This window comes from Actinia tenebrosa, unplaced genomic scaffold (assembly GCF_029948245.1).
Source record: "Actinia tenebrosa isolate PJP-AT-01 unplaced genomic scaffold, QUT_ActTen_1.0 PGA_scaffold14__42_contigs__length_11649687, whole genome shotgun sequence".
Taxonomy (NCBI): Eukaryota; Metazoa; Cnidaria; class Anthozoa; order Actiniaria; family Actiniidae; genus Actinia; species Actinia tenebrosa.
Genome location: NW_028292574.1, coordinates 4,090,682 through 4,106,337, shown reverse-complemented (window position 1 = coordinate 4,106,337; position 15,656 = coordinate 4,090,682). Strand labels below are relative to the sequence as shown.

General features: G+C 45.8%; 1 protein-coding gene across 4 annotated transcripts in view; it reads right to left on the bottom strand.

The window, feature by feature from the left end:
* Positions 1 to 15,656, bottom strand: part of LOC116290874 (uncharacterized) — a 41,783-nt gene that overhangs the window by 25,846 nt on the left and 281 nt on the right. For 3 of the 4 annotated variants that reach the window (XM_089029572.1, XM_089029571.1, XM_089029569.1), the window contains exon 2: positions 15,382 to 15,592. In XM_089029572.1, the coding sequence (XP_088885698.1) occupies positions 15,382 to 15,581 (200 nt within the window). In that variant the 5' untranslated portion in view covers positions 15,582 to 15,592. Of the gene's footprint in view, positions 1 to 15,381; positions 15,608 to 15,656 lie in introns of all 4 variants that reach the window. The other variant, XM_089029570.1, reaches the window with a different exon arrangement.

Genomic DNA, 15,656 nt, shown 5'->3' with positions numbered 1-15,656 from the left:
CAAAGAGAGATTCTACAGCACCCTAAACGAGTCCGGTATAAAGGACGAGGAGTACCAGCATGCGTTAGATGTGTGGGAAAAGTACTCCTGTGAGAATATGGGAGAATACCACGACATCTACCTACGTTCAGACGTAGTGCTGCTCGCAGATGTTTTCCAAAGCTTTCGAAAGATGGCAATGGAATACTACGGGTTGGATCCAGCGAACTTCTACACGGCTCCTGGGCTTAGTTGGAGTGCACTTCTAAAGAAGACAAACGCGCAACTGGATCTCCTAACGGAATACGACATGTACCGCTTTATGGAAGACGGTATCCGCGGCGGTGTTTGCGGACCCAGCAGACGATACGCCCGCGCAAACAATCCCACGGTGGAGTACGACCCGGAGAAGCCAACCACATACATCTTCTACTTAGACGCAAACAACCTCTACGGTTGGGCAATGTCGCAGTACTTACCTGTACGCGACTTCGAATGGGACAACATAAAGCCCATAGAGTTTTACCTAAACGTAGGTAAAGAAGACGACAAAGGTTACGTGCTGGAGGTGGACCTGGAATACCCAGAGCACTTGCACGACGCACACAATGAGTTCCCATTAGCACCAGAAGCAATAGAAATACCATTTAAGCAGCTGAGTCCGCTGCAGAGGGAAATGTGTCCTGGCTACAAACCCTACAGGAAGCTAACGATGAACCTAATGGACAAGCGAAAGTACGTGGTGCATTACCGCAACCTGCAGTTCTATGTGCGCCACGGCTTACGCGTGAAGAAGATTCACCGCGTTTTGAAGTTCACGCAGGAACCATGGATGCGCTCCTACATTGACTTTAACACACAAAAGCGTGCGCAGGCAAAGAATGACTTCGAAAAGAACCTGTTTAAACTAATGAACAATAGCGTATTTGGTAAGACAATGGAGAACATCCGCAAGCGCGTAAGCATAAAGATAGCCAGCACCAGAGAGGAAGCAGAAGCATACGTGTCACAGCCTGGATTCGTTAGATACGTAGAAATGTTAAACTTCTACGTGATTCACATGAAGAAAGCGAATCTATTCCTGAATAAACCCGTATACACGGGGTTTACAGTGTTAGACCTATCAAAGCTGCTCATGTATGAGTTTTACTACGACAAGCTAAAACCGAAATACGGTGATAAGTGCCGCCTCTTATACACCGACACCGATTCCTTGATACTAGAGGTGCAGACGGAAGACATTTACGAAGACTGTGTTCCCGACATCGATGAATACGACACCAGCGATTACCCACGCGACCACTTTCTTTACTCCCCTAAAAACAAGAAAGTAATCGGGAAAATGAAGGATGAGATGAAAGGAAAACCCATCGTGGAATACGTGGGCCTGAAACCAAAGATGTACAGCGTGCTAAAGCTGGACGGTGTAGAAAAGAAAGCTAAAGGCGTAAAAAAATACGTGGTTAAGAAGGACATTACGCACGAGTCCTACTTAAAGGTCCTGCGTACGCGTAAGGAACAGCGACATAAAATGAACAGCCTGCGCAGCTACGGACATCAAATACACAACGTTACACAGGAGAAGGTGTCACTGTCTGCATTTGACGGTAAGAGGTGGATGTGTGATGATGGTATCCATACGATAGCATTCGGACATCACACGATAAGCAGTTCTTCTTTGACGAACCCACGCGTGGGACCATCATGAAGATAATACAAGATGGGCTGACCCTTCTTAGCTATCGCACTTCGGATCTGGTAAGTTTCCAAAGACCAATTAGGATCCGTAGCTCTTTTGGATCCTCCTTCTAATTCACCCGGCTCATAGAGATATCGAACCGCGACATCACCTAATCTTTTTTCCTGGGGGAAGACCGCCCTCGAACTTCTGACGAAGGACTTGTGTTCCACGTGTTTCTTTTTTATGGCATCCCTGGGTTTCATTCCCGTAGCCCTGGCCGCCTCGTTGTTCAAAGCCGCGACGACCTGGGGGAGCCTCTGAGTCCATTCCCTGTTGCGTTTGGAGGGATCTTCCAGCTCTTTCCAATACTGGTATCCAAAGAGACGCTCTGCCAAGGTCTTATTGAATCTTTCGACGATGCTCTGACCCCTGTGGTACTCAGCTTTGGCTCTCCTAATCTTAGTGTCGTGGTCTTTCAGGGTCTTAGTAACCACGCCCATGAACTCCGTTCCCGCATCCACTTGCAGCAGCTTAGGCCATTTCAAGACGCGCTTATAAATCCTACCTAGGGCTTCTGCGACTTCTCCAGAATCCTTGCTGATTATGGGTTCGGCGTCCTTGTATCTGCTTGCGATATCAACTACGGTCAAAGCGTACCTATAGGTCTTTTTTCTCACCTTGTCGTGCGGCAAGAAAAGCAAGTCCGCCTGATGAACTTCATTGGGGGTATTTACGGTGAAGCTGGGCCTGGGAATGTACTTAGGCACGGGAAGATAGACCTGCCAGAGGGTTTGTTTTTTCAACCAGTTCTTAGCTGTTTCGTCTGATACCCTGGCCGCGGTCGCGAGTTTCTTGATAGCTGACGCTCCTCTCCAATAGCCTTCCGGCCCATAGTAAATCCTTTTAAGTTTGTCCTCTACGCGGCCCATTATATGAATTCCAAAACAAGATTGATCTTACGTCCGTTAAAATCCACCGTCTTTCCGTCCACTTTAATGGTGATGTTTATGCTTTCTACCAAATTAGACAAGTCATAGCTCAAAGAAATGGGAGTGTATTCCACTGGGTCAAATGGATTACCTTGGGGCAGAAACTTGGACATAAGAGAAGACTTTTCTCCATTGTTGTAACTATGGACCAAGTCGCAATAGACTTCGTAAGAGGATGCGACTTTCCATTTCACATCATATGTATTGCCGCTATTTATTGTGGTACTAGTAAGACCCAGGAGTTCTACCAATGAACTGTCCTTTAAATTAGCGCTTCCACTATTTTTCTTGAATTTCATTTCATGGGGTAATCCTGTGGTAAGAGTATATCCATGCTTTGCTAGCTCCTTAGCCAGTGTTATAGGGGTGTAATGGGAATCTGGTATTTTTGGTTTGGTGCCGGAAGTTCCGATGACAAAGCCATTAATTAAATTATACCAAGAATTATACAAAGAGCAACTAACCAGCCGAACCTTACAGGCTTTGATGGGGGGATTCAGATAAGTGGTAAAGTTATTCTTGTCGCTTTCCAAAAAGACGATCATATATTACAGGGGACAAGTCCCCTTCGTTAGAGCAGATACGCCAAGGCTACGCCTCCCGCCAGCCCTGCAACTCCCACGAATACCAACTCACTATCTTTTTGTTTCTTAGAAGGCTGATAGTAATTCTTGAACTGAGGCTTTCTTAACCCCGTTAATGCCGCGGGGTGTGCTTGCGCATAGAGCTTAAAGGCGTAGTCTGTGTTTTCAAAGTTCTTATCCGCCTGCATTTTGTCTTGGTAGTTCTTGTCCAACCAATCCCTGTAAGCTTGTCTTTTTTCATTCCAAGCCGCCACGTCTCGCTGATATTTCTCCAGCGCTAAGTCGTGTCTCTTCCTTTCGGCGGCCAAATCTCCGCTGCGATCACCTCTAACTAATCTATCCAAATATTGACCACCATAATTAGCTCCAGTGAATGCTAAGGCTGCAATAACTCCACCTGCGACCACGCTAGCCATTTATACATTAGGGATGTACTTTTCCTTCCGTAGGTAATCCTTTACCATGATAGCCCCGCCAACGGCAGCGGTCATCTTAGCAAAATTAGCGAAGCTCTTGCTTGGGTCTTCAGTAAAGTCTTCTTTGAGCACTTTCTTACCTACCCAACCAATACCCGCAACAATAGAAGTAATGATAGCTGCTTCTTCAACAGTTTTCAACAACGCGGTCGACATTATATTACAAAGCGAGAAGGTTATTATTCCATTTCAGGAATTTTGCTTTTTCTAACCTCCACAGGTGCGCGATATGTTGGGGCCTCCCACTTTACTTCTGGCTTCGTAGCCCGCCATTGTAAGTAGAGGCTGCCTGCTGCTATAGCAATTCCTATCGCGCCGATGACGTAGCCGGGATTCCAAAAGGATTCCTCTTCCTCCACCTTTTCTTCTTTCTTTGCTTTGTTCTTCCTGTTCATCTCCGCGAGCTTCTTTCCGGCAGCAACTCTGCCTGGAGATTTAGCCTTGGTGATTCGTTGCTCCTCTACTTGAGGGGTTTCCTCCGCCTTCGATTCACTCATTTATATCTAAGGACTTGAAGGAATTGATAAGTAACTTAAGACGACTTGACTAAGTACTTAAGGATGACTTAACTAGGTACTTGAGGCGGCCTGGGTAATTCCCGCGAATGACTTGACTAAGTACTTGATAAGTCACTTGCAGGTGCCTCAGCAAGTGCTGCCTGGAAGACCTTTTCGACTTCTCTGTCCTTCTTGAAGTCCTTCCAAGATGTTCCTAAGGAACCTAGTACCTCCTTCAAGTCGACGTGCTGAGCTACGTGAAGTGCCGCAGAGGCGACTGCCATTAACTTACCGCACTTCAAGGACAACCACCCGCAGGTTATCTTAAGTTCTTGGGCGATGACATAGTCATCTCTTATGTCCTTCTGTAGTTGCTCCACGTCGTCTATGGGCAGCGCAAGTCCAAGTAATTTAGTTGCAAGTCGGATAGCGGAGTCTGCGACGGCGTCCGTGGTCTTACTTGCAAGGGCAGCCTCATACCTCTTATGGAACTTCTTGACTTCCTCTTCCGACAGCTTATTAACCTGCTCATGGGTAAGTTCCCTGCCTATCATTTCTTTACACTTCCCCGAAGACACAAGGATATTAAGTTGTTCCTTGAGGTTACTTTCATCTAACTGTGTGGGGACTTCATCTAAGAGCTGCTCAATGTCCATATACATTAGGAGTTAAAGATCTGCGATCTTTATGGAATACGGAAACCTCAAAGAGAAGATCATCTTGGAATGTTGGTGCGTTTTTAAATGCCGCATGTATTCGTGTAACTGTTCCTTGGATATCTCACCGCCGTAGTCGCTTAAGATGGTTTCCAGGTCAGACTTACTGGGTGTATAAAATACTATGAGAGAGCCTATGTTTTCCCTGAAGGGTTTAGAGACGCTGGTAAGTTGCTGGGAAAGCAACCAAACGCTGATATTGTCGTGTCTGCCGCTGAAAGCGAGCTTCACTAATTCGGAGGTGCGTCTTTTTACGTCGTCCCCACAGGCAATGTCGTCCAGTATGAGGAGGGTTTGCGTATCTTTAGGGAATTGTTTGTGCCAAAACTTAAGATGGCTGGATAACTCATTAGGATCTAAGATATCTACAAAGAAGTCGTCGTCTTTCACTCCTATACCCGTCCAGGTGCGGTTATTCACGTAGGTGGGGCATAATAGCACGATATAGTCAAAGCGGAATCTAAAGGGTCCTAATAGCTGCTCCACGATGAACTGGGTCTTTCCGCAGCCGGTGGGTCCTACTATCAGAGCGTTACAAGGCATGTGATCTGGGTTCATATATAGATGGAGCCAGTGGAAGCAATGCAAAGAATTGTCGCCGACGCAAAGGATAAAAAAGACACCATAGAAATGCAAAGGGAGGAGATAGACCGGTTGAAAGAGCGCGTGCAGGAATTGTACGACGAAATGTGCGGTCTGAAGCGTGCAGAACGGTTTGGCGCCGTGTTGACGATGGTAGGCTGGGCTAAGGAGTCCATTAAGGACTTCATGCGATATCCTCCATAGGATACGGTTCTCATTACCATTTCAATATATGGACTGCATTACGTGTGAACTACCTGCCGACTGCATAATCCCTGAAACCCCTGCAATTCGTGAGGAGAAAAAATACACCTGCCTTCATTGTAACAAGGTATTCCCCGAAGAATCCTTTGTTGGGCATTGGTGTCCCGCGGATCCTAAAGCACAGCGAACCTTAGCTGACACCTACAAAGAGGATCTGCAAGGTGGTTTCAAATAAGGTCTTCTTATTTATTGTTAATTTGTTAAAGTAAGATAAGAGGTTTCAAATAAGGTCTTCTTATTTATTGTCAATTTGTTAAGACCTTCTCGCAGGCATTTAACAAAACAATAAGGAATAATAGACCCTATCCTAAAACCCTCTTGCAGGGTTTAACAAAATAACAATAAAAAATAAGGTATGTATAATGGAGTGCATGCAATGTAATAAATCTTTCAGCAGTAAGCAGCGACTGCAATACCATCTTTCCAAAAAGGTTTGTCAAAAGACCGTAAGCACCCTTTGCGGTGACTGCGGTCGAGAGCTGTCCACCCCCCAAGCCTTACAATATCACCGCGACAACAGGGTCTGTCTTAAGAACTGCTGCCGCCGCTGTGATGAGCCCTTCTTTGAAGAGAACTGGTATAAGTACCGCTGCCGCCGTTACCACCTCGAAGGTATTGCCTGCGAAACCCACGGTGACATAGCCGAACGCTGTTGCCCCTTGAAACCTCCCGGGTGCTGACAAAGCTTAAGAAGGAAATTGACCAAACCTTCGTAGGCTTTGACGATGTTGGGGGCGTTAAATGGGAGGACAGGGAACACTGGGAGGCTATTTGCGATCGCTGCGGCTGTCAACGGAGTGGACAACATATTTGGTGCTGTATATACGACGGACCACGTCCTTTAGACCATTACCTGGTGGTACGAAAGGCTTGGGAAAAAGAAAATATCTAATGAGTTCCGCGGTGCTATTCTACGCCGCCTTTGCGGTTGGTGTTGCCTCTACGACAGTTGTTTGCGGGAGGCGTCTTGGAGGTATTGGATCGCCAACGCCAAGAAAATGAGAAAGATATATGATACCTCAAATCGCAGCGTTCATAGGTGGTGTCTTAATTACCGCATCCGTTTACCACATGACAGAAAAAATGAGGTCCGCCGTAGCAGACCAATACTTAACCGCTCATGAGGATGACTTCTAATCACAAAGAGGATTAGCATCTACCTTCCTTTCAACGTCAAACTTCCATCGACCGTTAACCTTACCATGACTGCGTATGTGTGTGTACTCTTCACCTTGAATGACGTACCGCACGCAGTCCGGTGCCCATAGCGTGCACTCTTTACCTTCGTGTTCGAGGACCAACCTTAAGCGGCTGATGTCTTCGAAAACGACGTAATTTTTTATTTTGTATGTGATGCCTTGGGTCAATTCACGCCAGTGTGTCTGTTCAACTATCATTATATCTATGAAATATTCTTTGGTGAGTCCTTAACGCCTCCTGCGTCTTAAAAACCTTAACACACCAAGGACAAGGTACACGAATACCTTCCGCGTAATAGTCGATCTCCCTGCATATAAGGTCGTAATCGTTGCACACCATGGTTAGGTAACCATTTGCCTCGTATTGTGCGAGTAACGCCTCTTGTTTAGGTGATAATACGCCGTTACCCTTAGGTGTCTTCAACTCCAAGCATAACCCATTATACTTTTTATGTGCATTAAGAACTAAGATGTCGGGTTGCCCCGCCTGATACCCTTTCTGCCAACATACTATCCTTTTGCTAGCTGAGTCCTGTAGTTCTCCAAGACCTGGTGCGAGCAGTAGGATAGGGTGGAATCGACGTATGTAGTTTACGACCTTCTTATGCAGGTCAAATTCATTTTCTATTTTGAATACCAACTTGTTAGGACTGTCAAAGCGCCGCTCTATTTCATACTTACCTGTTTTCCTGAGGGTAGGGAGAACGTCACCTAACACCCATTTTCTGAACTCCTTAGCTACGGACTTTTCAGATCCGAATATTAACTCATAAAGACCCATTTCAGTGATGTAAACGGAATGTAGGTTGCGCATTAAGGGTGTCAGTCAGATTTACACCCTTTATAGACCTCAAAGTTACCTTGTTTTCCTCTGAGACGTGATCAGACGCCGCTTTTCTGGAATTTACGTAACCCAAGGCATCAGCCACGGACTTTGCTTTGAAATAAAGTTTATCGCCTTGCACTATGCATTGCAGTTTGGTGTTGTTGTTTTCAAATACGCGAAGCATTATATACCAACGATATTTTTTCTTTAGAATGGCTGAGTCATTAATAGGCAACGCTCTTTAGCTGATTCATTTCTACACTCAGTTGCGCGTCTGAGACTACGAAGATATATGCGTTGATCTTAGTAGCGTCGCTGGCGTCTTTGGTGCGCTTGATCTCCAACGTAATGCCGTCCTGGGTATTTACCAGCCGCAATCCCTGTCCATGTAGGTCTTCGTCGTTCGTCGTGCGCATGTCGATCCACAGCGCGTACTTATCCTTAAAGAATTTCTTTGGGTCAATTTGGTCGCCAAACTTACGTGCGACTTCCCGGTACATATCCGCGGGCTTTATCCCTTGTGAGTAAACCTTATTAGGCACTCCGTTGATGCTAACACCTACGTTGGTAATGTTAGGATTAAAGAACGCCTCGGAGTTACGCAATCCTGCCGTGTATGTCTTTGCGAACAGCAACATTATCCCTGTAAGGCTGCGCCTGGGAAGGTTAATGCTTTGGTTGATGACCTCTTCGACGTTATTTGTAAAGCTGAACGTCTTGTACATCACGACGTGATCGTAAAGGAAAGCCTTCCCGGAGCTGTATTCCATACCGGCGCTACGTGCTAAGTCTTCGCTGTATACCGTTTCATACTGCAGCTCTAAGTTAGTAACGGAGTATGGGTGGACGGCTGAGGAACTTACGTCCTTTCCCTGTAGGATGTTCGTAGTGTCTGCTAGGGTTACTTCGAACTGCAGCTCGCTTAGCTGCCTTGGGTAGTATGCACCGTGGTTCGTGATAACTTCGAAATCTAATGGAACGACATATTTAGTGCCATAAGCTGTCTTTATTTCGTCTTCTCCTGAGGCGCCAGAGGTTGCGCTTCTTACCTTGCGTATGGCATCACTGGCGATTCCCTGCTCTATCCTTTGCGCGCGGTCAAATGCAGTCAACCATAAGTCTTTGTACGTGGTATACAGATCGTACCTATTTAAGTCCAAGAGGGATTCCCCTGCGAACTTCACCCGCATCTTTGAGACAATGTTGCGGCCAAGGTCGTTGACAACGTGACGCGCGTCCGCAGTGCTTGGTTGTATTGCTAGGTCAAACCTTAGCGCCAGGGTGCCAGGAACTAAGACTAGGTTATCCGTTAGGCGGGGCACGCCTACGTACAGGGTTTCCCCTGGCTTAGCGCTGCTGGGGGTAAAGGTGACACGGTGAAAGGTGCGTTCTGCTTTCAGTCCGCCAACCTGCTTAGGTAATACGTTGGGGTTTAACTTTGAGCTTATCATATATAATGGAAGTAGAAGGAACGGATTTTGACCCCACCACCGAAGAAGGTCAAGTCGACATTAACGACGAAGAATACGACGCATGGACTAAAGGCGCGGAAACCGACCCCCTAATCTACGACATGGCTCTAGAAAACACGTACGGTAGTAGGTGGAAAAGCTTCAAGGCAGCCTTGAATCGCATGTGGCACGAAAAGAACCCGGGTAAGTCCGCCCCCGAGTACATAGAACTTCGAAACATGGGTGAGCAGGGAGCAACCGCGCGGGAAACTGTAGAGTGGGCAACGCAAGAGCTAACGCAGCGCTATTCCCACTTCGATGCTGACGACGTAAGGCTCACAGAACGCGGAAACAAAGTCCTCATAAGCGTTCAAGACCTGAGATTTCCTGATAAAGACCGCTGGACAAAACCGCAGCCCCTCTTTGACGAAAATGGCGAAGTTAGGGGTGACGTAGCAAGATTAAAAGGCTTCCAGCGTGCCACTAGAAGCATGTTAGAAAGATTGGAAAACATAAATGAAAGGGTTGCGTTAGAAAAACGCGTCGAGGAACTGCAAGAAACGTTGGAAGAAAGGGAGGCAGAATACATGAGGCAAAACCGACTACTTCTCGATGCTCAAAAGAGAGAAGTTGATGACAAAACCCAAAGAATAATAGAAATTAGAGGACAAAGAGACAATGCCCTACGCGATAGAGACCAAGCCCAAAGGGCTTTCGACCTCGCCTTACAGGAGCTAGACCTGACAAAAGAGGAAGCTAAAAACTTGCATATCATCATAACCGGCTCTTTAGAGGAACGGCGGCAGTTGGTTGCCGAAATTAACACTAAGGAAGAACAAATCCGGCAAAGAGATCAGGCCCTCGAAGACCTGGAGGGGCAAATAGAGCGGCAGCAGGAAATAATCAACGACCAGACTCGTCCCGAAGAGGAAAGGGAGGCAGCTCAAAGGGAATCAGAAACCCTTCAGGTACACCTTGCGGAATTACAGGCGCAAAAGGAAAACCTGGAAAAGGAGCTGGGGCTTACCACCAAGGAAAAGGTAAAAAGAGCCCTTTTGAAGTATGGCGTTCCGCTGGCATTCGCGGTCGCTATTTCGAGCGTAGTAGGAGTTATCCTATCCGCGCTTAAGGCTACAGGCGCGGGCGTAAAGAAATTAGGCAATGGACTAACGGACTTGGGAAAAGAGATGGCAGCCGGCTTGCCTGGGCTGCTGGGTTCGGTTGTTTCCTTGGCACTTAGGGCTGGCGGAGAACTGCTAAAGTTTGTGGGGAATAACATTTGGATCTTGGTTGTCGCTATTGGAGTGGTACTCCTGAAGAAGATGAAGGCTTAATCTTATCCTTGTGTATTACTGGTGGCTTATCGTCGTCGGGTGTCCGAGGCGTCCTCGACTGGGGATAAGTAAAGATAGTATTCGCACCGCCTTGATAATACGGAACTAGCGGTATGGCGGTCATAGTGCTAATGGTCTTATGATTCCAAGTGGCATCATCGGTAGGTTGAGATGTACCGGCAGCATTTATTAGCACGATACCTCGTTTTACTGCGGTCGCACCTCCATCACTGGGACGAATTTGCAGCTTCGCATATTGGCAGCTAGCTATCATGTGAAAAGACACTGGAGTTATATCTTCTGGGCTTCTCGGATATGGTTCATATGAAAAATGGGTTGAATGCCTAGCATTATTTTTTGTCCTGTAAGGCAACAACGGATGGTTAGCCTCATCAACAAGCCTAAACCCGGCATTGCATGACCACCCCGCAGTAATGCTAATAGTGCACATGATCAATCCTAATCCCCCAACCTCCACCCACAATCCGGTGTCATGCCATTCGTCGTTTACGTAGTCCTTCTCCTCCAAATAATAAAGAAACCAATCTTCCTTTGCGTGTGGATTCATATATTTAAAGACTAACCACCGTAAGAGTGCTAATGGTGGCGTGATTATATGGCTGGTTTCTTTGATCCTCTATGCTATTTACCGTGACCTTTCCCGTGTCGTCTACTCTTATTTGCAGCTTTACCTTCCCATGGCAATCAGCAACCATATGAAAAGTCCAAACCGATAGATTCTCGGCGCTGCCGGGGTTGGGCTCTACGGAGAAATGCGCAGGCTCCCTGTTGTTTGTCTTCGCGCGCATAGGCTGCAGTACGCCATTCTCATCCAGGAACCTGAAGCCCACGTTGGCATGGCCGCTCGTGCCAATGCAAATACTACAAAGGATTAACTTCTTTCCTGAGTAGTTCAAATTCACGGACATCCCCGTGACATCAACCCAAGATGCTTGGGTATATTTTTTCTCGCCTGTGTAAGTCGTATAAACGCAATCTACTCCAGTTACGTAGGGGTTGTTCATCGCCATATATAATAGCTCAGACCAATGCTTGCAGCGGCTAAGCCGGCTTTTAGTAAGTTATGGTCATATTCCTCAGGTATCGCAGGTAGGACCTTCTTTGATGGTTTCTTAACTGTGGGTAGCTTCGTTTCGTGTGACTTTTTTGGCTTCTCTACGAAGTGAGGAATGTTCCTAAGAGTGTCAGAGTTCACGTCGTTCACCCCAAACTTCATATCCTTAGTAGCTCGCTGCAGTTTGTTGTTGTATCCTACTACAGAACCAGTGTTTATAGATAAATTACTAGGCATTAACCAACAACCCGGGGCTACTGCATAGTCCAACCTCGCCTTAGAATTTTGTATGGCTAGTTGGTAACGCTGTACGCCCTTGCTAATGTCGCCCTCCAAGATTGAACTTTCAAATAAGATCAAGGCTTCGGCTCGCGTTTCTTCTGCGGCGCCAGTATTTCCGATTATGCTGGATCGGGTGTTTACCTGAGCTCCAAGGATAGAATACACGTAAGCTTCTATGCTGCGGTTTAAACGGGCAAGGCCGGCTTTGGTTAGTCCTTTACCTTCTGGGGGTATGAAATTAAGATATTGCTTTGTTTGCTCGTCGTTGGTAATCTTAATAATCAGCGGGTTAGCCCCTGCATACTTACCGCCCTCGTCTTTGAACAAAGGTCCGTCTCTAACTTCCTTAGTGGTCTTAGCGTTTGGTTCAAAGAAGGTGCTACTGTCGTGAGTTTCTTTGTGATACCCAGTGTTCCATCGTAGATTCAACGCATGAACTTCCTTATCACTTAGCTCGTGTCCACCAATCCCCCAATAAACCCAAATATGCCCCAGACCATTGTTAGCGCCGGCAGTGCATCGGAAATCCTTCCCTACAACGTCAAACTCCTTACAAAGTCTGTCATAAGCCGGCACGCTGTATTTATTATCTCTTGGATAAAACGTGGCATCTCCCGGCAGCGCAATAACACCCATTTCATGCAGTATTCTTCTAACCGTGAAGTGAAAATGAAACATAAATATTGAATTCTTCATCAAGCTTGCGCTTACACCACAGCCGCTAGTGGCACACCAAACTGCAAAGTTTAGTTGCTGCGGCCAATAACGCATGTTAGGACCACTTAACCATTCATGAGATTCCTTAGCGGTGGTATGAATAATGGGTACGTCTTTGAAGATATCCCGCACCTTTAACGGAAAGGAATGCTTGTTAGAAATCCGCATGTTCAGCGTTAGGTCCAAGCTTGGGTGTTTATCAAATGAAACTGCGGGTATCGGATAAGTACTGGTACCAAGCAATAATTCCTTTGACCAACTGGGTTCAACATGCGTTGGCGCTGGCGTTGGCTTATGCATTGGCGAATGCTTCAGTTGATCGTCTATTTGATTAACCAGCGTAGGCTTCAAATCCTCGTTGCTGTACATCCTAGAGCCGTTATAGTAAATACCATCGGGTCTTCTTTCGAACTTACTGGGGTCTGCATGTGGAAACATCTTCCTAAATGCTCTCCAATTCCAGTAATCCCGGTTGTCGTGATGTGGCTGCTCCTCAATATCATTCCCAAAAGCGTCGTACATTAGTATATATAATGGATGTTATACCATCAGCGCCTCCACTTTATCCTGAACTTCCTAAGGAACCTAACGAATTAAACGCTGAAAACTTTCGTCTGAATAAAGCGAACTTAATCCTGGCTTACTTGGAAGGGCAGACAAAACACTATGAAAAAGTTAGAAAAAAGTACGTCAGAGCCCGGAGTACGCTACATAAGATTTCGATAACTTCAGGGTCCATATCTGTTGTGTTAACGGGCTCCGGCGTTGCTACTTCGCTTACTGGGCCGGGAATAATCGTTGGAGTTCCTTTGGCCGGCGTTGGGGCAGCCTGTGGTATTATTTCGGCTGTTGCTACGGGCATTATGAAACAGTTGTCAAGCAAAATATCAAAACACGACACGACAATAGCTCTGTCAAGGGCTAAAGTAAATACGATCACTGACCTTGTCTCAAAGGCTTTGCGTGACAGAAAGATAGACGACGTAGAATTCTCGCTTATCTTAGCCGAAGAGGAAAAGTACGAGAAATTAAAGACTGACATAAGGAATAAAAAAACAGTCGTAAGAGATCTTTCCGAGGAATCTCGCAAAAAGATCTATCAAGAAGCGAAAGAAGAGCTTCAAAGAAAGCTTGCTCAGTAAACATCTGCTTCGAAAAGAGCGTGACGGGATTCTATTTACATATCGAACGTCAGTCTAGAAATTATGCAGATTAAATATAATAATTTTCACATACATAAGCGTCCAGATGTGTCTGGCGTTCGCTCGTGATCGTGGGACTTTGGAGCTGGGGAGGCCTAAAGTCCCGAGTTCGAGCCTCGCTGTAGACGCATTTGGACCGGTTGCTGTGAGTGAAAAAAAAAAAGCCTCCCCACACTCACAGCAACCGTGGGGGGAGGGGTAGAAAGTGCGATTCAACCCCGCGATGGGGGGTTTCGTGAGGAAAAGTTGGAAAAGTCAGGGGGTGTCTCGGGACGCTGTCCGGAGTTCACCCTCTGGTGGGTCGTAAGAAAGATATATGTGTACGTACTAGAGGGCCTCTGGCGCGGGATGAAATAAGCCCCGTAAGCCCAAAATGCAAAAAACCCCACTGGGGATAGCTTGGTGTTCTGCGCGATGCATTCCCCAGTGGGGTTTCTGGCAAAATAAACGCCAGTTTTGCATTTTTATTTTCTCGGAATCCATCCTAACAGGGGGTGGTTGGGATCTATTTTGTAAAATATTTCGTAAATTACATCAGGATAATAAGGAATATCCTTATTCAGCCGACAAAACATCCACTCGGCTTTTGTCATATCAGAAACCTCGGGAATAGACTTACCGGTAATTTCAGACAAAAGATAGGGAATAGCTTTGTAATATTTCCCTAGCTTTAATTTTTTCAACGTTTTCCGTAGACTTTGTGGGGTTGGCTCTTCTAAATGGTCTATGATTTTCTTCCTTACTTCGTCGCTTAAATATATCGGATGTAAACCTTGGATATGACTCATCCAGTCTCGGAAGTATTTTATTCTTTTGTATGGGGTCTTCTTACGACCTCCATTGGCGTAATATTGCTCTTTGGTAGCATTTGGTACGGCATTACGAATATTCTTACCACATTCGTAACACTGTGCTGACGTGTCGTCTTCTATTTGCATTTTCTTACCACAACAAATATACTTATTTGGTGGTGGGGTAACAAACTTGGGTTTCAAGCACTTTACACAGAAATCATAAGCAAACTCTTTACAATCTTCGCACTCCATATATAGACTAACATATTTTACATAAACACGGGATGCGGGTAATCGCGGTACGAATCGAGGGGGGTACTTTAGACGGGTAATCCTCCGGTGGTCGTTGCGCTGGAACCCCCATCCCCTATACTACTAACACCTTAGTGAGTGAGCGAGTGAGTGAGCGAGTGAGTGATACATTTGCATATTCAGACCCCTCACAATAACTCGTTTCTACGCTTCGCGTATCCACGAGTTAAAAATGCAACTTGAAGTTTTGTCACGTGTGGGCTAGCATATAAAGACCCATCGCTCAAATCAAGAAATATTTTACCATTCAACTATTTATTTCATGTAGAATGAATACTGAAAGTATTGTTGAAGGGTTCATGAGCACTTAAGGTGTTTCGCTCGCACTTTTACTTTTTCCAATTTTCGATTTTTCTCGATTTTCTTGCGTTGAAGACTTTGAAGACTTCACTAAGGATGACATGATTATCTTTACTATTACCTTCCAATAAGTCTATTTATCAGCGTCGTTTTGGCCATATTTTGTCGTCCAACGACTACAAGATGCGGGATATCAAACGCATCTCTCATTGCTTCGTTAGTCACGGTGTCTTGAATAAAATCCAGAATTTGTCCAAATTCACTGCTTGTGCCATATTTTTCTGCTGGACACACTGCTTTATGAACGACTTCGTTTGACATTTTTGAGCGACCTTGGAAAGATATACCTAAATTAAATTAATCTAAATTTGAACCGCATGAACTGGATTACTAAAG